The 22,448-nt window shown below is 40.5% G+C and overlaps 1 protein-coding gene across 2 annotated transcripts in view; it reads left to right on the forward strand.

Annotated features, from left to right (window-relative positions):
* The window catches only part of LOC122806915 (inositol hexakisphosphate and diphosphoinositol-pentakisphosphate kinase 2-like), a 1,544,141-nt gene that overhangs the window by 442,931 nt on the left and 1,078,762 nt on the right, over positions 1 to 22,448 (forward strand). For both annotated transcript variants that reach the window (XM_044077730.1, XM_044077729.1), the window contains one exon: positions 10,248 to 10,338. In XM_044077730.1, the coding sequence (XP_043933665.1) occupies positions 10,248 to 10,338 (91 nt within the window). The remainder of the gene's footprint in view (positions 1 to 10,247; positions 10,339 to 22,448) is intronic.

Below are 22,448 nucleotides of genomic sequence, written 5' to 3' on the forward strand. Positions count from 1 at the left end.
TCTTTATGTATGTCTGGAAGTTAAGAACTAATACCCAACTATGTTTGGAGCACCACCATCTCTGACCCTAAGAGAATAGCTAATATCTTAGCTGACAAATTTAGTACAAATCTTACTCCACCCATAGTTATAGCTGTTACAGAGACTCCACTACCCCATCCACTCCCTATAATTGCTATGGAACAAGTCCTGTCATCCCAGTCAGAAAGTAACAGCTCCTCATCAATAGGCCCTGATGTCATACTAATTTGCCTGATTATAAGTACCAACTATCTGATGCCCTACATGACCTCTTTAATCTATTCCTTTCAACTAGTTATATTCCCAAATCCTGGAAAACAAGCAATGTAACCCGCCATGGACCTTGATAACTACAGACATGTTAGTCTCATTAGCCTCATATGAAAAGTTATCAAATGTATTATCACAAACCTCATTAATCTTGACATTGACAATCTCATAATTGTGAAATGTCATCAATTCGCATTTGTCAAATGAAGTACTTGCCTTTTTAACCTTGTTAATTTCTTTGAAACAAGTCACCAGAACAGTGGGTAGCTGTTGTATAGTATATAGGTTCATAGGTAGGTACTAGGCTATTGGCTCTAGGGCCTATATAAGCCTAGCCAAAAATGTACCCTGGCTTTCGTCACCCAAGAAACTTATTTTCCTGTGCCCCTGTCGAGCAGAGCCACAAAAGTGATCCCCGGGGTGAATTTCCTATCTTCCATCCAGTCATCAAGATTTTTCTTGAAGAGTGCTAATGAGGAGCTCTGACATAGATAGGTAGTCTGTTCCAGAGTATGGGAAGTCTCTGGGACAGGAATCTATCCCTCCAGAATGTTCTGTTTATTGTGGTGACAAGGGTTAGGTCCCTAGAGCGTGTAGCTTGGAGGGATTGGGATTTCTTTAATTGGAGCATGTCTAACAGTTTTGGGTTTGACAGCTTTGTATATTAGGCAGAGATCGCCTCTGAGTAGGCAATATGTGACGGAGTAAAGCTGGAGTTTTTTGAGACGGTCTGCATAGGGCATCTGTTTAAGGCCAGTAATCCTCTTTGTGAGGTATTTCTGTGGCCTTTCCAGTTGTTGTAGATGTCTTGTGAGGTACATACCAAAAGGGGCATTGTACTCTATAATGGGTCTAATGAGTGATGAGTAGAGGGGAACAATGACCTCATTTTTTCTGGACGAGAAACCTTTTGTGATGAGATGAGCCACATAGAAGGAATTTCTGACCACTGTGGCAATGTGATTATCAAAGGAGAGACTACTGTCCACCTGTGTCCCAAGGTCTCTTATCACATTTTCGGCGTTAAGTAAACTACCATCTATGTGGTAGTTCATGGGTACAGAGTTTTTACCATATGAGATGACAATACATTTTTTGACATTGAGCTTCAGGCCATGGCTTGTACACCAGGCATCTGTCTCAGTGAGGCCCTTTTATAGTATGTCCACATCGTTAGGAGTTTCGATTATGGCTCCTACTTTGCAGTCATCTGCAAACTTTGTTAGCCAAAGACCTTCTGTGTTAGCCTGTACTTCAAAGAAGTAGATACCAAACAGGAGAGGACCCAGGACTGAACCCTGTGGTACTCAACTTGTCACTGATCTGAAGTCGGATTTGGAGTCTGCTATTTTCACAGTGTGGGTTCTGTCCATGAGCCAGTTGGCAACCCATCTTGTGACATAGGGATTTATACCTAGTTTAGTGAGCTTATCTATAATTCCAGAGTGGGTGATGGTGTCAAAAGCCTTGGCGAGATCTAGATAAGCTGTGTGAACCACCTTACCCTCATCTATGGCTCTGATGACTGCTTCAAAGAAATCAATCAGGTTTAGGAGACATGATCTGCCTTTTACAAATCCGAACTGGGTAGGGTCCAGAGTGTGGAGATTACCAATGTCTTTGTTTATGAGTTCCATGATGATATGTTCCATGGCCTTGCAGACCAGGCTCGTCAGGCTAATGAGGCAGTAGTTCCCGGGGTCATATCTGGACCTTGCTAAGACATTATTTACAGACTTATAAATCTGAATGTAAATCCATATGTGGCAAGGAGTGTGTGACAGAACCCATGTCTAAAATCAAAAAAGTTACCATTGGTGTATCACAGAGCTTGGTGTTGGGTCATTTTCTGTTTAGCATCTATTTCTGAGAACTTCAGGACATCATTTTTGGCCTATAATTATCTAAGCATGGATGACTGTAAATTGTTAAAGCTTCAGCTGTCACAAGTGCTCCCCTTTGGGTTAGTCTGTGTTAACAGCTGGTGCAAAAGACAATAGTCTCAGTTTAAATGTGAAAAAAATGTAGCTTAGTTCATTTTGGTAAACAAAACATTTCCACATCATACTGTGTAGATAACCTACTTCTCCTTTTAGACAGTCTTGTAAGGAATCTAGACACTGTTTGAGAATTCCTTATGTACTGACTGTCATGTCCCTGCAGTAGTGTGAAAAGCTGTCTGTCTGGCTAATCTGATTTCCAAAGACTTCTCCAGTAGATCCAGAGATGTTTTAATTCCCCTTTACACATTTGCAATAGCACCCATTAATGAACATGCTGTTCCTTTTGGCATGCATTTGTTTAAACATACCTTGCTTGAGAAACCTTGGAGATTCCTAACTAAAAAGATCAATGGTCATAAGACCCTCAGTCATCCGGACAACCTGGCAGTCCTTTCTCTGTACTCAGATTCTTCCAGACTTCTCTGTGAGGCTTGTCTGATATTTCATGCCATGAAAGACCCCACCCTCATTCACCTTCTCCTATTCCATTGCAGAATAAATGGTTCCTCAATTATCCAATTAAATGAATTAAATGTTCATCAACTCATAACTAAGATGGACATGATACTTTCGTATCCTGACATATCTCCGACCTCTGGAGCAAATTTTCACTACATGTCAAGCAGAGTAGTCCCCTTGCCCCTTTCAAAGCCTACCTAAATAAATAGATGAACAGCCTCAAATTCTCTTCTAGTCTATCTTAGGTTGCCATCTTTGAGCTGGAGGGAACCTTTAAATATGGCTTATTGACAAGACTTGTAAAGGTTTGTAGACTGACTGTATTTTGGTTAACTATGAACCTATACAGGTAAGGAAGAACTAGAACATAGACTATTTTGTATTTCCATAAAGTGTGTTGGAAAGTAAATGTGGTAGCATTAATACAGAATTTTCTAATCATGTTGCAATGTTAGGGGACTTAGTAAATATTTTAGCAGTAAACAAGGGGATACATTTTCATAATGGTAATATAAAAAGAAAGGAATGGTTTAAAAAAGAAGTGGAATACGTATTCAGCTGCCATTTTAAGATATTGGAATGTTATCAACAATTGGATGAATGGTAAGTACGGTGGTTAAGAGATGAGGAGACAAAGGTTAATAAGGGAGTGATAGATGAACAAAACCTGGAGTAAACACAAGAGGAGATCATTCTAAAATAAAAAATGGATTTATAAGGCAAATATTGACAATATTAAGATCTTGTCTGCAAAGCAAAATATACACTAAAAAGAAGAAAAAAGATACATCAGTTTTTAAATAAATGTGTGAAATTGGACAAAACATACATGGTTAGTGTGCTTAGTGTGAAAAGTGAAAGAGAGAAGGAATAGGTTAATCTGGAAGACATAAATAATCTACATAATCAGACAATATGAAGAAAATGCATGGTAAGAGGACAGAGAGTAAAAGTAGAAAATGGAGTTATAGATGGTTTATAAATCAACTGGGGATGACAGTGTAAGGCAAAAGAAAGCATTTACCATCATCATCATTAGTCATCATTAACCCCCCTTTTTCCCATTTTTACATGGGGAGGAGTGTGGATCAACTGTCACCATCTCTCTCTCTCTCATTTCAGTGCCCCTCTCCTACTTTCTTTCACAGTCATGCTTTACTGTCTCACATCTTCTCCCACACAATCCATCCATTTGGTGGATTTCCTCATTTCTTTTTGCCTTCTTTCTTCCTGTCCCAAATCTTCTTTGTCAGATTGTTTTCTGCTTTCCTGCTTATGTGCTTAAACCACCTTCTCTGCAGTTGGAGCTACTTGGGCGTCTGCTCTGATGTCCTCATTTCTTTGTCTGTCCCACACTGTGCATCCTGACACCTGTCTCAAGCATTTCATCATCATCAGCTGTGGCTTCCTCAGCTGCTGTGCCTTCACTATTCAAGTTTCTGTACCCTGTAGTAGGACTTGTCACACAACTGTTTTGTGCACCATACATTTTGGCTGCCTTGGCATTCTTCTGTTATACACTATCCCTTTCATGCTGTGATATTTAGCTGCAACACCTGCCCTCTCCCAATTTCACCTTTTGACTCCCTCATTCAGGTTTCCCTTCTTCTCAATCACCCTTCCCAGGTACTTGAAGCTGTTAACATGTTTAAGTATTTCCCCTTGTATCTCATTTCTCTGCTTCTGATTTCCTCCATTTGTTCAATTACAGATGGCTTACCTGTACTTAATTTCATCCTTTGTGCATTCAGAGTCTGCCTGTAATTCCATATCGTTTGCATATAGCAACTTTATTGGTCTGTCCCCTCCTACCTGTTTGATAATGTAGTCCCGACAACAGTATGGAGGAAGTGGGCTCAGAACTGAACCCTGATAATCACTGCTCCAACTGGGAACCCCTCTATAAGTCTGAATGCTGTTTGTACTTGTGTCACTGGGTCTTTATACGTAGCCTGCACTAATTATACCAATGTTTCTGGGACTTTGAATAATCACAGGACTGCCCAAATCAGCTTTCTTGGGACCTTGTCATATGCTTTCTCCAAATTGCCCAGTCGAACTCTTTTCTTCTTCTCGACTGTCTGTCTCTCTTCAAACATTGCGATGGTTGTGTTGCATCCTGATCTGAATCCAAACTGCTGCTTTCCTGTCTTACTCTCTAACACTCAGCATATTAATCCCCTCCAGATCTTTCATGCAGTGTGACAGGAGTTTGATACCTATATATGCCCACAGTTAAGAATGACCCCTTTGTTCTGGCACTACTATGCATATTCCCCAGTTGTGTGGGATATGCCTGTCTTTCCATAATACTATGAGTGCCCTCAGGAGCCATTTCTCCCCTACCTCTCACAACATCTTGATCATACCTGCTGTGACCTCATCTGAGCCTGCTGCCTTCCCTGACTTTATTTTCCTTAGTGCTTTTCTTACTTCTTCTAGGGTGGGCTCCTCTTCATCTTTCATTGTAGGCTATATCTGGGGCAGTACAGCTTCTGTGGGGTTTTCTTCATTCCGAAGCTACTGGAAGTTCTCCTTCCATCTGTCTTTTATAATATGTTGACTGGTGAGCAGGTTGTTGCTGTCATCTCTTATGACTGTGTCTGATAACTATCTTCTTTATTTTTCTGCCTTTCCCTTGCAAATTGATAGTTTCTTTTTGCCATCTAATGAGTCACTTTCCAGAAGCTGGTAGGGTGCCTCTGATGCTTTGTTCTTTACTGTTGTAGCTGCTCTCATAGTCCCTTTCTTAGCCAACCAGTATTCTTTCTTAGCCTAGTCCATCTTTTTTATCTCCCACATTTTCCCGCACTCCTTCTTTCTTTTGACTTCTTCCTAGATTTCTGCTTTCCACCACCAGCTTTCTTATGTACCTTATTTCCATACCTGGCTCTACCACATATCTGTTCTGCAATCCTCACACATGCTGTTTTTAGGCACTGCCCTTCTTCTTCTTCAACTGGAACTATTTTTTTCTCTTCTTTCCAAGGTACTAGAGCTTTAAGTATGTCCTTGAACTCTTGTGCTTTCTCTCCAGTCAACTGCCACATGTTCAGCCTAGAATCTGTTGACCTTAAAGCTTTCTCTGACAACTGCTTGCAGCCGATTGTGTCAAGCAGTGGATTATGCTGTGGCCAGCTGTTTAATTGGAAAGACTTTTCAATCACTGATTCTATTCCAGTGCTCTTTCCTTACCAGGAGGAAGTCCACGAGGTGGGTATTGGCTCCTGTTGGGTCTATATTAGAAATTCAAACGTTTAAAAGTTCTAATCACTAAAGAATGAACTTCATTGATCAAACTTTTAAAAGTTCGAATATCTAATAAAAAAAAGAAAAAGTAAAGGGTTTAAGCAGGGAGGCAAGCCCCCCTGCACATCCCATGTGGTGGACTGTACCCCCCCCCCACAACCCCCGCTACTTCAATATATCAACTCTGAGATTGCACTTTAGTGTGCTACAGTGCAGAAATAGAAAATTTCCCATTTCCTACACTATAGTGTGATCTTGGAGTTGGTATATTTAAGTAGCGGGGGGGTGTGGGGGGCGCCACCCCCCCTGCTTACACCCTTTAGTTTTTCTTTTTTTTATTTATTTATTTTTTTTAATTTTCATAGATATTTGAACTTTTAAAATTTCGATTACTTGTTGTTGTTTGTCTTTCGGCTTTTCCCGGTAAGGGGTCGCCACAGCAGAACTCCAGTCCGTTGATGATTGGCAGTAGATTTTTACGAAACGCCGAGGTGCCAGCTCGACGCCCAACCTTCAACAAAGGCACGCCCATTTACGCATGTATGTCTTTCGAATGCTACCCAACCACGGGGAGGACATGCAGACTCCACACAGAAGGCACTCCCAAGCCAAACCGAGAATCGAGCTGGAGAACCTCTTGCTGTGAGGTAACAATGCTACTGCCATACAATCGCGGCAGACTTTAAAATTTTGATCACTAAAGTTCATTTTTTAGTGATTCAAACTTTAAATGTTTGAATATCTAATATAGACCCCTCCTGTTGCATGTAATCATGTGTTGGCAACCATCAAGACATTTGCCTAAAAGAAAACATTTACTATAACATAGCTAAGTGAAACAAAGATTACATTAAATTAGGATTCTAGTTTAGGGTTAATCTGGATAGGGTATGATTATTATAAAAATTCAGAAGAAAGAGGAAAGCTTTTTAGAGGTATTAAATGAATTATCTAGTGACTCCATAATGGAAGATAAAAACAAGGACGCTTCTAAAGTATATTTTGGAAAGGGGTAAAACTGAGTTGGAAAATTGCACTCTTATAGATTTCTGTCAAAACGATTATAAAATAATGAAAATGTTGCAGGTTTGAATGTCAGTGATAATGAGGAATGTGATTGAAGAGAATATTTATGGTATAAAGAATAGAAAAATAAATGATTTAAGTAATTTATTAATAAGTGAAATTATCGATTCAGGAAACAAAGAAAAAGAAAAATAAGTTGGTTTGCTAAGCTGCAATATGCAGCATGTGTTAGACGATGTTTTCACATGAGAGGATGTGGCTGTTAGTAGAGAATATGGATGAGAAAAAAATTATAGAACTCTGCAGAGGGGTATATAAATTATATTTCAAGACTGAAGAACTGTAACAAAATAATATGTACCAGAAGCTTTTATTAAAATAACCCATATACACATTCTAGCACCTCCTCTGAAGCCTCCAAAAGAGTAGTTTCCTTTGAAAGCTGAGGAGCCAGAAAGTGTTATGTGATACATTAGTTTGACCCCCTGGTGAATATTATTTGGGCTTATAAAATATTATATTAATACAAATGGTTAATGGGAATAGGGAGTGGGCACTGACATGAAGCAAGGAAGAAGACAGGTTTGTCTTCCATATGGAGTGCTATTTACTAAATAAAAAGGTACTGAAGTGTTATTAGGAAATATATTATTCAGTAAATTTGAGATATTTTGAGAGAGTGTACAATGAAAGAAGAAAAAGTATGATGAAGAAAGTTTGTTCTTTGAGAATGGATGGAGAATAAACTTGATGATAGAAGATGAGACCACAAGAAGTCGTAGGATAAAATGGTATATGAACATTATGCAGAAATACTGTTTAATAAGGCATTGAAAATTTAGAAGAAAATAGTCAAAATAATATCTGTAGAAAATCAACAGATTTAAAGACGTTATATAATGGCATAACATTTGTGGAATCCATCCATCCATCCACAACCTCTTTTTCATTTTTACATATGGGGTCAGGGTATCAACATCAGCAGTGACAATAATCTAGAGCCAAGTTACACACCAATGGGTGGCTGTCCCTGCTGTGGTGGTTCTTTTAACTTTTTGTGGAAGTCAGTGTTAAATAAACTTTCAGTGAAATGCAAAACAACATGTAAGCAAATGCAAGAAAGACCATGTTTGGTGAATGAATATGGTATGAAAGAAAGAATACCGATGTATTTATAAGTAAGTATACATATATAAAGAAGGTGATATGTCAATATGTTTATATATGTAAATATATAAATGAAGTTCATTTTTAGATTGCCATACAAATGTACATAATTGAAAGTTTATAAACAATGTTAACATTCCCACTATTTCGTTTTGTTGTATGAGTATTATAGAACTAAACAGAAAAATGAAAAAGAAAAATATGTAAGATGTAAAAGATGTGTTTGGCAAAGCTTTAATATGTTATGTATGAAATGTGAGATGTGGTAAGTTCATTATAATAAGATGTGCAATAGTAATTAGATGTTAGAATGATATATTTATTTTGCATTGTTTGACAAATGAACATATACATGTAAATGTGTAAAATAACACATGTAAATATTTAAATATGTCTACACTAACAAGATACTTTTAAAAGATTTAGATTGCAAGATATACTAATAAATGTGAAGTACCCTTATTCCATTTCCAGATAGTTCAGTGAGATTTTTTACATCCACCTGAGCTGCACCTTTAATGTCACATCTGAAGGATGACCCCTCAGGAGTACAGCACACTGAATTTTCATGTCAATATTGGAAAAATGAATCAAAGTACCTGGTTTGGGAATAGAGTCCACACCATAGCATTCTGATCTTTCTGCATCAAAAACAAGAGTGCGTCTGGTTAAGTGCATTATTTACCTGATAGATACATCCCCCTTTACTTGTTTAACTGTTTGCTAATGAAACATTTAAACATTCCACCTAAGATCCTGGTTCTCTTCCCAGGTAAGTGCAGGAGCCATAGTCTGCATAGAGGCTAATATCCTGAGCCCTTCAACAGTTGGCCAGTCATTTCTTAAGTTCCATGATGAAAAGTAACCTTTCTCCACCATTATATAGACAGGCATTGTGTGTGTGCGTGTGTGTGTGTGTGTGTGTGTGTGTGTGTGTGTGTGTGTGTGTGTGTGTGTGTGTGTGTGTGTGTGTGTGTGTGTGTGCACCTTGTATTATTTTAGGCCCTTATGCATTTTTCAGTCTCCTCTTCAGTCACTATCCTACCCAAGTCATTGCCTTTACATAGTCAGTAACTTCAAGCTTCCCACACTTTGTTGTTTTTCTTGAGATGCATATCTGTCATAGTGTACTGCATCTGATAATGCTTTTGTTAGTATTGTTTTTTTTTCTTAAGAGTGGTTGAGTTTAGGTATTCAAACCAAGCAACCTTCTTATTTTTATAATGACTGCCCTGCTTTCTTTGTTGCCCTGCTGAACAACCTGAAGGATAGTTAGTTGGGACCTTGAATTATGGGTCTATATCAGAAGATCGAAGTTTCAAAACTTCAAATCTGATATGGTCAACACTATATGATCGAAGTCTTGAAACTTTGAATCTTTTAACGGAGATCTCTGTACAGCGCGGAAAGGGAAGATTTCCCTTTTCTGCACTGTAGTGTGATCTTGGAGTTGGGTAGTGGAGGGGGACTTGACCCCCTGCTTAGAGCATGTAAATGGTTTGTTTTTGTAGGTTGTTGTGTTTTATTACATTTTCGATGTTTCAAGACTTCGATTATATGGTGTCGACCATATCAGATTCGAAGTTTTGAAACTTTGATAAAGTAATATAGACCCTTGATTTACTGTGCCAACTAAAATATGGGTCTGGTAGTTTCATTGTTAAGGTTGCTATGGGGTTAAGATAGATGAGGAAGACAGTAAGGGGGCATGTAGTTGGGAATTTTGGAGGAACAAATGAATAATAGATTTTGTGCTAAGCAAATGATTTTAGATAATTGAATTTGGTAGGGTTTTACTGTAGAGATGTACTGACTGCATCATAACAGGCATCCAAGGCATGTGAAAACAGAATCCATTTTAAGTAAATCAATTTTGCAGTGTATTTTTCAAAGAAAAAATGTATTTATTAGTACCACGAGAGTGTATTATTATTGCATCTAACCTCTCCTGCTCTGCTCTCATTAACTGATCTAATTGTTTTTTGTTGTTTTGTAATTGCAACTTCTGACCTATAATATTGTAGTCACTATCTTCTGCTGTTTTTGAAACAGGATTTCCTCTGGACAAAGCTGTTGCATATGCAAAACTGAGATGTCCTTACCTTGTGAATGACTTGAACATGCAATACTATATCCAAGACAGGTATGTTTTACTATGGCTACTAGGTAATCTATAACATAGTGAGGTATAACCAAGGATCTGCCTTTCAAATGTGGCTTAACAAAAGTGTAATTATTGACCTTATGAGATCAAAACAGTGTGCCACTACCATGCTTAGAAGGCTAAATAATAAGCAAAAATGCCAAAAAGGGTGAGTGTTAATGTGGAAATAAACCACCCACCAGTATTGTATGGCCTGGCACTGGAGGCAAAGGGTTTCTCCACACCTGTAAGGTTCATTATTTCCCCTGTAATGGCCATCCAGAAGGACATTATTGCACTTAGACAATGGGCTACCTGTTAAATTGTTTCATATTTATTTTTCATTAGTGTATGCATTTTATATATTTTTGTTGAAAAAAAGATATTCTCTTTAATGTTTCAAAGTTGCTGTAGTATTTTACATATAAATATGCTGTGTAAGTGTTAATGTACGTAAACACACATGGATCCAACAATTACAGCTACTTTAGTGACTGAATACAGCTCAGATGTCTCACTGTGATCAAATGAATGAAAAAAGTTCTTACTGAGAAAACCTCTTAAGTGGTGTAGTTTTCATCTAACTGTAAGTGCCTAAAGAGAAAAAGCGTATGTGATGCAGCCAAATCAAACATTCCAGCATTCAGATTCATTGGATAAAGGTCAACATATTAGATTTCATTTGAGTCTTTTAGTTCATGTTAAAACATGTACAGGCAAATTCCACAACACTACTAACAGTACTTGTTTTAGCTTTGCAACTGATCTTTTCAGAAACCAGTTATGTTATTAAAGATCTTGATAGTTGTACCCTCTCGTGTAGTGTACTCATTGTCTTTTTTTATACTAATCTGTGAACCCACCAGCACCCTTGCTCTTTTTAAACTTAGGTTTCTAAATATTCAGACATCTATCTGGGTTCATTAATTCCATCTCTACAACTGCTGCTCCAGCGTGACCCAGTGTGGTAAGGGTCTCAAAGGAGGAACACCAGACACTGTCACTGGGAGGGGGATGTCAATGGCCATGGATCAGAGTATCCTTATTTACATGAAAGGGATTTTTCTGTTTGTTTTTTTTTTCCTAGCCTATTCTCCCAGCACTGATTTACATTGCATGTGTTGCAGACCTGCTCATGTCACCATGCAAAGTAAGATTCATAGGTTCATAGGTTGGTAAGAGGCTATGGGCCTAGGGCCTTTACAAGCCTAGCCATAACAATTCCCTGGCTATTTCTTCTCAGAATATTTACTTCCCTGGTCCCTTGTCTAGCAGGGCAACTGACGTGATCCCTGGGTGAATTTCCTATGTCCAATCCAATCGTCAAGGTTCCTTTTGAAGAGGGCCAAAGAGGCACTCAGCTTGACATGTATGGGCAGTGTATTCCAGAGTACGGGGAGTCTCTGGGCCAAGAACCTGTCCCTCCAGCATGTTTTGTTCATTGTGATAACCAAGTTTAGATCCCTGGAGCATGTGGCTCTGAGGGATTGGGATTTCTTTAAGTGTAGCATGTTCAACAGCACTGAGTTTGACATGGCCTTGTATGTTAAGCAGAGATTGCCTCTGAACAGGCAATATGTGACAAAATATAGCTGGAGTATTTTTAGATGGTCAGCATAGGGCATCTGATTTAGGCCTGTGATTCTTTTAGTGAGGTATTTCTGTGGCCTTTCCAGTTGTTGCAGATGTCTTGTGAGGTACATACCAAATGTGGTGTTGTTCTCTATAATGGGTCTAATGAGGGATGGGTACAGTGGGACAGTGACCTCCTTTTTTCTGGATGAAAAGCCCTTAGTGATGAGGTGTGCCACTTAGAAGGATTTCCTGACTGTTGTGGATACGTGGTTATCGAAGGTGAGACCACTGTCCACCTGTGTCCTTAAGTCCCTTATCACATTGTTTAATGTACTGCCACTTATGTGGTAATTCAGGGGTACATGGTTTTTCCCAAAGGGGATAACTATACATTTCTTGGCATTGAGCTTCAGCCCATGGCTCTGTCACCAAGCATCCGTTTCTGTAAGACCCTTTTGTAGAATATCCACATCATTTGGGGATTCAGTAATGGCTGCCAGTTTGCAGTCATCTGCGAACATTGTTAGCCAGAGTCCCTTAGTGCTGGCCTGTACTTCAGTGAAGTAGATGCCAAACAAGAGCAGTCTCAGGACTGAACCATAAAGTACTCTGCTTGTCACTTGTCTGGAGCTGGATTTTGAGTCAAATACTTTTACAGTGTGGGTTCTATCAGTAAGCCAGTTGGCAACCCATCGAGTGATGTAGGATTAATCCCCAGCTTAGTAAGTTTATCTGTGATTCCACAGTGGGGTATGATGTTGAAGGCCTTGGCGAGGTCCAGATAGGCTGTGTAAACCACCTTACTCTCATGCACGGCTCTGTAGACTGATTCGAAGTCAATCAGGTTGAGGAGACAAGATCGGCCCTTTACGAAACCAAACTGGGTGGGGTCCAGAGTTTGAAGGTTGCCAGTGTCTTTGTTTATAAGTTCCATGATAATGCGTTCCATGGCTTTGCAGATCAGACTCATCAGACTGATGGGATGATAGTTCCCGGGATCCAAGGTGGATCCACCCTTGTGGAGTGGGATAACTGTAGCTGTGCACCATTCATTGGGCACGAAGCCTGAGGGGAGGCTATGATTAAACATGACACTTAGGTGAGTTGCCAGTGCATTTTGTAGTTCATGTAGTACACAGCCCGGGATGTCGCCTGGTCCCATGGATGCTGTATTCTTAGCTTTGGAGAGTACATTTTTTACCTGTGTGGCTGTGATTATCAGAATTTGGCAATCTTTTGGTATTGAGATGAGCCGTTTAGGGGGTGAGAGAGGGGTGAAGTTGGCACTGAATAGATCTGCCAGGATATTGGCAATATCCTTGGGATCAGTATATTTAATGCCATTCTGTTGTAGCTCAGAGCAGATCTGAGCATTGCCATTTAGATTCTTGACATAACCATAGAATGCCTTGTAGTTGTCCTTGGAATCTTTGGCAATTTTATTTTTGTAACTAGCTTTGGAGGATTTTATGAGGGATCTCAGCTTCTTATTGAGGCTGGTAAGGGAGTTTTTTGCATCCTGGGATTTTCCTCTTTTCTGCAACAGTTTAATCTTCTGTTGTATAGTTTTTATGGCAGGGGACCACCAGATTGAGTTCCTTTTTTGGAGGATGTAGGATCTAGATATGTTACTGATATGTGCCACTTAATGGCAGTCTTCAACTTTCCCTTTCTTTGCCAGGAATTAGACCCTGGCCTTAACAGTAAGGTGTTGCTGCTTTAGATCGTAATATTTATACCCTCACCCGAATGTTGGACAGCTGCTCAGAGAGGCTCACCCAGACTCTGCTACACTTTGCTGTGAGGGGAAGGTTAGTTTGCTTTTTATTTGCTGTATTTTGTATTACTTTATTGCCTTTTTTTATTTTGAATACTGTGATTTGTTTTCTTTACCTTGTGTTTTAATTGTATTCTGCTTTTAACTGCATATTAAAACGTGAAAAGAGACCACAGCTCTGTCTGTTGTGAGTCAGGCAGAAACATTTTTTCCCACCATCCCACCCAGTCACTGTTGTGCAAACACCACTGTCTTTCTAGTTGCCTGCCCCTTATGTTAATTTGACCATATAGCTCATTTCCTCTCTGCTTTTACTGGCTTGTGTGAGTAAGCACAAAATATGTATTGGCCATCCTACTGTATTCCATAGTACCAGAATAAAAAAGTGACCACCCCCTTTCAATCTGTCTTGCTGCTTTAAAAATAGTGACTCTCCACTAAAACTTAACCTACTTTCACATCTAATTCCTGTAGTGCACACTGCAGTGTTTAAGATAAGCCATTTTTTTCATCTTACCTTTAAGCATCTATTGCAAGGCCACCAGTTATTGGACAGCCCACATTCTGCCTCTCAGTAGTCATCTTGGGATTAGTGCTTCTGTGTTCTCCTGGTGAGAGAAGGAGTACAGTGACATTATCTCCTGGAGACTGCTAGAAAGCTTAATAACTGCTTTATAGGTGACAGCTTGGAATCTGTGCTTATATTCTGATCCTAGTGAGAGTAGTAGCAGAGTGCACTGATTCCTGACTCTTTCTGGTTGGAGTCCCTGTGACTAGCACTTGCTCTAAAACCTGCTGGAAAGCACTAGGAAGCCTTAAACTGATACAAGCACTCAACTCTCCTTGTTAATATGGAGAAATTAATCATAGGCACTAAACAGCCTATAATTGCAAAGTACCTTGCCAAGATAAGGGACAACAGCTCTTGTACTTTACAAAAAAAAACACCTAACCAGGCATGTCCAAGGGTCAGCTTCCAGTGATTTCTCCTGTCCACCTGGTTTATCTGGGCATACTGGGGCAATGCAGCAATTGCCTCATATACACAGACAACCCTCTCCTCCTATCACCCAACACTACAACCTGCGAGAGATGCACTTACATAGCCAAACTGGAAGCAAAGCTCTCTCCAGGCAAGATTGTGCTAGACAATCAAGAGGAGAAGGCTAACACCCGCACTACACCTCAGGCAACACACAGCCCTTCAAAACCTTCACTACCAACACCCACACATAGCAACACTAAACCCACATATGCAGAGGCCCTTAACATTAACCTGCCCAAGCAACAAGGACCTCTGAAGCTGAAACACAAAGAAACACCAATCACAACCAAAGTATGACAGCTCACACCACCATTGTGCCATCCAACAACAGCCCATAAGGCAAGACAACATACCGAACACTTTAATCATAGGTGACTCTATAGTCAGGCACACTGATGTCCCACTCACCAGGCTGAACAAGGAGAAAATTACAGTCAGCTGCCTGTCGGGTGCCAGGATCTGCCACATAACGCTTGCACTCAAGTCACTCCACAACAAGTACAAATACGACTCGTGTCTTTGTTCATGTTGGATTGAATGACTCGAGACGTACCTCCCTGGACTACATGAAAAGAGACATGGAAGAGCTCTTGGATCATATGGCCCAGGCAGGTATGATCCTAGCCCTGAGTAGCAACCTGTCTTTTCCCAGAATGATACCACAGTATAAGGACAAAATGATTGACTTCAACAATTGGTTAGGCTTCTTGTATCATTCAAAGGGGATCCAGTATCTGTCTGCCTGGGATGACATGATCGACAAACCACGGTCCTTTGCCAAAGATGGTCTGCACATGTCGCCCCTGGGAGTCAGGTTACTGGCTAAGGCTCTTGCCACACCTATAGTGCCTTTTTTAGGCAAGGCTCAAAGGACAAAACCACCACCGTAACAGGTACAAGTATGCAGAATCTGAAGGTAATGCTACTCAATGCTAGAAGTCTAAGCCTCAAAATGCACTCTCTCTTGAGGCACTCCTAAAAATGGAGAACATCGATATCTGTGTATTAACTGACCTGGTTCAAGTCTCCAGGGAGCACCCCTGCAATACCAGGTTACAACTCTTACCTCACTTTTTGGCCACCAAACCAGGACCAAAACACTAAAGGTGGAGGAGTGTCCATATTCACCAAGGATATTCACACCGCCAGGCTAGTTGCCCAACACAATGCATCCAAAATTTTCCAGGTGCAACTAACACTAGGTAAGACTGCAGTCCAAATTGTAGCTTGCTACAGATCCCCCACCATGCCCCAAGATTCTCACTATACCTTTCTAAACATACTGGAAAATATTAATATACAACCAAACACACTAATACTGGGTGATTTCAACTACCCTGCCATTAACTGGGAAAACTACTTGTGTACCAACACTTTTGCCCAACGGTTCTTGGAATTCGTAAATTCCAACGCCCTGGATCAACTAATCCATAATCCCACCAGGGGCTCCAATATCCTGGACCTGGTCATCAACATGGGAAATCGATGCTCCACACCAGTGGTCACCCTTTCATTGGTTAGGTCTGACCATAAGCTAATCACCTTTGACATCCACATCTCACCCCCACCACCCCAGGAAGGAAACATCTGTAAAAAACTTCTCCAAGGCCAACTTCATGCTTCTTAAGTCAGAAGTGACAAACTTCATGACACCCATGCAGATGGGAACTGAAAGTTCGCCTGACGAATGCTACACTAAAGCACTGTACTAGCACATCCACTCATGCATGAATCGTGCCATCCCAAATAAAACCAAGACTCTTTCTTCCAAAAAAAGGAAGCCAATCTGGTGGTCCCCTGTCATAAACAAACTATACAACAGAAGGAAGAAAGTGTTGCAGAAAAGAGGAAAATCCCAAGATACCAAAAACTCCCTTACCAGCCTCAGAGAGAAGCTGAGATCCCTCATAAAATCCTCCAAAGCTAGTTACAAAAATAAAATTGCCAAAGATTCCAAAGACAACCACAAGGCATTCTATAGCTATGTCAAGAATCTAAATGGCAATGCTCAAATCTGCTCTGAGCTACAACAGAATGGCATTAAATATACTGATCCCGAGGACGTTACCAATATCCTGGCAGATTGATTCAGTGTCAACTTCACCCCCTAAAGGGCCAATCTCAGTACAGAAAGATTGCCAAATTCCAGTAATCATGGCCACACAGGTAAAAAACACACTCTCCAAAGCTAAGAGTACAGCATCCATGGGACCAAATAACATCCCAGGCTGTGTACTACATGAACTACAAAATGAACTGGCACCTCACCTAAGTGGCATGTTTAATCATAGCCTCACCTCAGGCTTCGTGCCCACTGTGTGGTGCACAGCTACAGTTATCCCACTCCAGAAGGGGGTATCCACTATCCACCTTGGATCCTGGGAACTACCATCCCATCAGTCTGATGAGCCTGATCTGCAAGGCCATGGAACCTATTATCATGGAACTTATAAACAAAGACATTGGCAACCATCAAACACTGGACTCCACCCAGTTTGGGTTCATGAAGGGCTGCTCTTGTCTCCTGAACCTGATTGACTTCTTCGAATCAGTCTCCAGAGCCGTGGAAGAGGGTAAGGCAGTCCACACAGCCTATCTGGACCATGCCAAGGCCTTCAACACCATCCCCCACTCTGGAATCATAGATAAACTTACTAAGCTGAGCATAAATCCCTACGTCACTCGATGGGTTGCCAACTGGCTTGCTGACAGAACCCACACTGTAAATCCTCCAAATCCAGCTCCAGACAAGTGACAAGTGGAGTACCTCAGGGTTCAGTCCTGGGATTGCTCTTGTTTGGCATCTATTTCTCTGAAGTACAGGCCAACACTGAGGGACTCTGGCTAACAAAGTCTGCAGATGACTGCAATCTGGGAGCCATTATTGAATCCCCAAATGATGCGAATATTCTACAAATGGGCCTTCCAGAAACAGATGCTTGGTGCCACAGCCATGAGCTCAAGGTCAATGCCAAGAAGTGTATAGTTATCCCCTTTGTGAAAAACCATGTACCCATGAATTTCCACATAGGTGGCAGTACACTAAACACTGAAAGTGTGATAAGAGACTTAGGAACACAGGTGGACAGTGGTCTCACCTTCGATAACCACATCGCCACAACAGTCAGGAAATCCTTCTATGTGGCACACCTCATCACTAAGGGCTTTTCATCCAGAAAAAAGAGGTCATTCTTCAACTGTACTCATTCCTCATTAGACCCATTATAGAATACAACGCCCCATTTGGTATCTACCTCTCAAGACATCTGCAACAACTAGAAAGGCCACAGAAATACCTCACTAAAAGAGTCACAGGCCTGCCCTATGCTGACCATCTAAAAAAACTCCAGCTATACTCTGTCACATATCGTCTACTCAGAGGCGAGCTCTGCTTAACATACAAGGCCATGCCAAACCCAGAGCTGTTTGGCATGCTACACTTAAAGAAATCCCAATCCCTCAGAGCCGCACACGCTCCAGGGATCTAAACCTTGTCATCACAATGAATAAAACATGCTGGAGGGATAGGTTCCTGACCCAGAGACTCCCCAGACTCTGAAATAGACTGCCCATACATGTCAAGCAGAGCACCTCTTTGGCCGTCTTCAAAAGGAACCTTGACGATTGGTTGGGAGATAGGAAATTCACCCCGGGGTCACGTCAGTTGCCCTGCTAGACAGTGTACCAGGGAAGTAAATATTGTGGGAAGAAATAACAAGGGAATTGTTATGGCTAGGCTTGTATAGGCCCTAGGGCCGATAGCTTAGTACCAACCTATGAACCTATGCTCAGTGGCTGCTTGTTCCCCACCTGATTTGGGAACAAAACACCAGAACTCTGCATTCCGTGCATTAATCAAGAGGTCTGGTTTGACAGACTGTAGCTTTTTAAAGCTCACTGGGTGCTTAAAGACTTGGCCAGAGAGAATATAATGGGATCTCAGTGTGTGTGTGTGTGTGTGCGTGTGTGTGTGTGTGTGTGTGTGTGTGTGTGTGTGTGTGTGTGCGTGTGTGTGTGTGTGTGTGTGTGCGTGTGTGTGTGTGTGTGTGTGTGTGTGTGTGTGTGTGTGTGTGTGTGTGTGTGTGTGTGTGTGCGTGTGTGTGTGTGTGTGTGTGTGTGTGTGTGTGTGTGTGTGTGTGTGTGTGTGCGTGTGTGTGTGTGTGTGTGTGTGTGTGTGTGTGTGTGTGTGTGTGTGTGTGCGCGTGTGTGTGTGCGTGTGTGTGTGTGTGTGCGTGTGTGTGTGTGTGTGCGTGCGTGTGCATGTGTGCGTGTGTGCGTGTGTGTGTGTGTGTGTGTGTGTCTGCGCTTGCATCCACTTAGGTATGTTAATAAGAGAGTACAAATGATGTCTTCAGTTAATGCAAAGCTCTACAGTTCGAATCATTCCTTTGAGTAGTAGATCACAAGGAAGGAATGAGAAGCAGAAATCCTGCACGTTCACAAGTAGCAGGCCAGTAAGCTGTGTGGATGCACATGAAGTGAGTGTGGCCTGTGTCAGTTATTTAGACTGCATTAAGGAAAAATAACTGCAGGGCAATTGATAGGTAATATACTTGCTGTTGTGGAGCTTGTCTTTTATCTACCTGAAAAGTATGAAGTATAATTTTGTTCTGTGGGCAGTGGAGAACAAGAAATTGTTTTATTTGCTGTATCATGCTATTCTTAAGAGACTGTTTTCTTTTCATACCTTGCATGTTCCAGTACTGCATGTCAGCTGTCATGGAGGAAAAAAATGAGAAGTGGGACTTGGTAACAGGGTAGTTTTGCATGAGGATTTATCATCTCACATGGCCTGTTTGTTGGAATGTCTCAGGCAGCATAATTGAGCATATTTTTGAAAGAGACTATCAAGTTCGTAGTATCTGTCTGTCTGAGGCTGCAAAGAGAGAAAAGCAGTTTACTTCCTAGCAAGACTGGCATTAATTATTTCTTTGCCTGGGGGTGACTTGAAGCATTTCATAATATTTTGTTAAGTTTATGGATGGACAAAATCGGGCTGTGCAAGGTGAATGCCGGAAAATGAAAATGGAGACTTTTTCTGTGTTACATTATGTATAAAGCGATCTAGTGAAGGAAGAAACACTATGTTTACTTCCACTGTTTTTTTTTACTTTATCTGAATGTTAAACATACCCAAGCACCATACAATGAAGAAAATTAAAGCTGAGGGCAAATAAACATAAAGGCTCCAGCATGACCGAATTTGACTAAGCTTTAGAGTACATTTTAGTCAGTGCTCATTGCTGCCACCTGAAAAAATCCCATAATTTTAAGTTTTATTGTTCTAGTTAGCAGTCAAGTATGTTCATCATAAAAATCACTGCTGCAGGACTATTATTAGTTGAATGAGATAAAGCTACAGATGGATTTTAATCTTTCATCCTTCGAGGGTATGACCTTATCCTTGTCTAGCCCAAATTTCTCAGTTGCCCCTAAGCACTGTCTGGTTAAGTGACTTGCTCAAAGTCACAAAGTAGGCAAATGAGGGCTGAGAGAATCAGCCCCTGTACCCCAGGAACTGCAGCTCACAGCCTTAACGATCTACACTTATTGTCACACAAGAAGATGAGAGGAGTCTGTATTTTTTTTTTTTGCCTGTCATATATCTTATTTTGAAAGGAAGTAATCTACATCTCACTTTTTGCCTGTGAGGGAAGAGGTACATATAAAGTTTAGGGACTTAACTGCCTAAGCATTTTTTCATGAACCCATTATTGAGATCTTTGAGGGCTTTGATAATTCATGTCATGGCACCTACATGGAACCAGATTTATAGTTGGAAGCCTACAAAAACTTGATAGAGTCAGTTGGATCAAGGTAAAAGCATATGTATCTATCATTTTTGAATAATGTGCTCTGTCGCCAAATCAGCCCATCATTTATTTCATTACTAAGACAACATAAGATCAGTCAGCAGCTTGGGTGTTGGAAGAGCTAGTGTGAAAGTGAGCAGCTGATGCAGTTTTGCCCCTCCTGGGAAGGCAGTAACCTGCTCCACTACAATGCCCACACATTTTACAGAAGAATGTGTACAACATGCAGCAGAATGGGGAAGGGTATACATTGTTCTACTATGCCACAATCATGGTAATATTCAGCTGTGCATGTGCAACAATGCATGTATGCATGGGACACCATCGTAGGCCATCCTAAAAATAAATGTCCATACCTATCTCCAGGAGCTGGCTTAGGGTCTAAAGGGAGGAGGGGCATTCTGAGCAGTGTTCCAGCCTGGGGATAGTCAGAGTCTTGTATCTTTCAGCTTTTCCCGGTTAGGGGTCACCACAGCGGAACTCCGGTCCGCTAATGATTGGCAGCAGATTTTTACGTACCGAGTTGCCAGCCCTGACGTACAACCTTCAACGAAGGTACGCCCATTCACGCATGTCTCCACATAGAAGACGCTTTAGCTGAGAATCAAACAGGACAACGTCTTACTGTGAGGCGACAACGCTAACGCAGCACCACCACCGAGTCTACTGTTAAAAAATGGTGGCCCGAGTCTGGAAAAATCAGGCCTTACTGCCAATGGGACAGGGGTTACCCCTGCAGTGGTAGAAGCAGATTGAAGGATTGCGACTCTCTAATTCTTTATGGAAGGACCTCATAACTAACCATTCCACAAATTTGATAATATTTGTAAAACGTTACTAGGTCTGTAGTTTTTAATGTCACCCTCATCACATTTGTGTTTATAGCGAGATTTTCATGTCTTTTTTCCATTTTTAAAGGATATCAATTTTCTTATTTGACCTTTAAATAATACATTATATACCATATATTTAGTGATTATGCATAAGCCACCCAAGGCATTCTCTAAGTTGTTTACCAGTTTCAGCTGAGACATCACCCATCACTGAAGTACCAGTACCAGTGTGTTGTATACTCCTCACTAGCTGAAGACATCAGATCCAGTACTATAGCATTATACACATTCATATAATGTATATTTTATAATTTGTTTTTCCTATTTACTGAATCAGGCTTGTGAACACTACCATTGTTAATTTCACATGCCATCTTTTTGGCTTGTTTAATGTATTTGATGAATCATTTTTTGTCGTTGGTGTCAAGTGCTGTTTGTCTTAAACGTTTTTGATTTAGAAGCTACCTATTTTTTAAACTTCTGCAGCACATTACACCCTGTCTTAAATTTCTGCAGTTCAGTTATGTTTATTCTTTTTTATTTATTTATTTTTTGTATAAAAAACACCTTACAAGATAAGTTCTTTCATCCATGGGGCGACACATCCTTGTTTATTTTATAGGATTTAAATTTCATTTTGAAAATGTCCCACATCTCTGTTATGTTTCTACCAGATGAGATCAGCCTTCCAGTTATTGCTGCAACTTATCTGTTACACTTTGATAACTGTTCAGTGATCCGTTTTTTTAATCTTTTTCAGTTTAGTTCTACTATTTAAATGATTTAATATCTATTATTTTTTCTTCCTGTTGTAAAAGGCAGCCTACAAACTAAAATTTTTATCCTACTTAACACCCTTCCTTGTGTATTTTAAATGAGTTAAATTTCATTTTGAAGATATCCCATATCACAAAAACTTTTCTCACAGATATATCAGCTTTTCGTGTAGCTTGTCTATTGCACTTTGATAAAAAAATATGTGCAGTAATCAAACAGCTCATTGACAACTCATAACCATAATTATTTGTGTAAAACTGCCAGATGATCTCAAACTGTTGACTTTATGC

Source organism: Protopterus annectens, chromosome 7.part0 (genome assembly GCF_019279795.1).
Source record: "Protopterus annectens isolate FY-2018-M chromosome 7.part0, PAN1.0, whole genome shotgun sequence".
Lineage (NCBI taxonomy): Eukaryota > Metazoa > Chordata > Ceratodontiformes > Protopteridae > Protopterus > Protopterus annectens.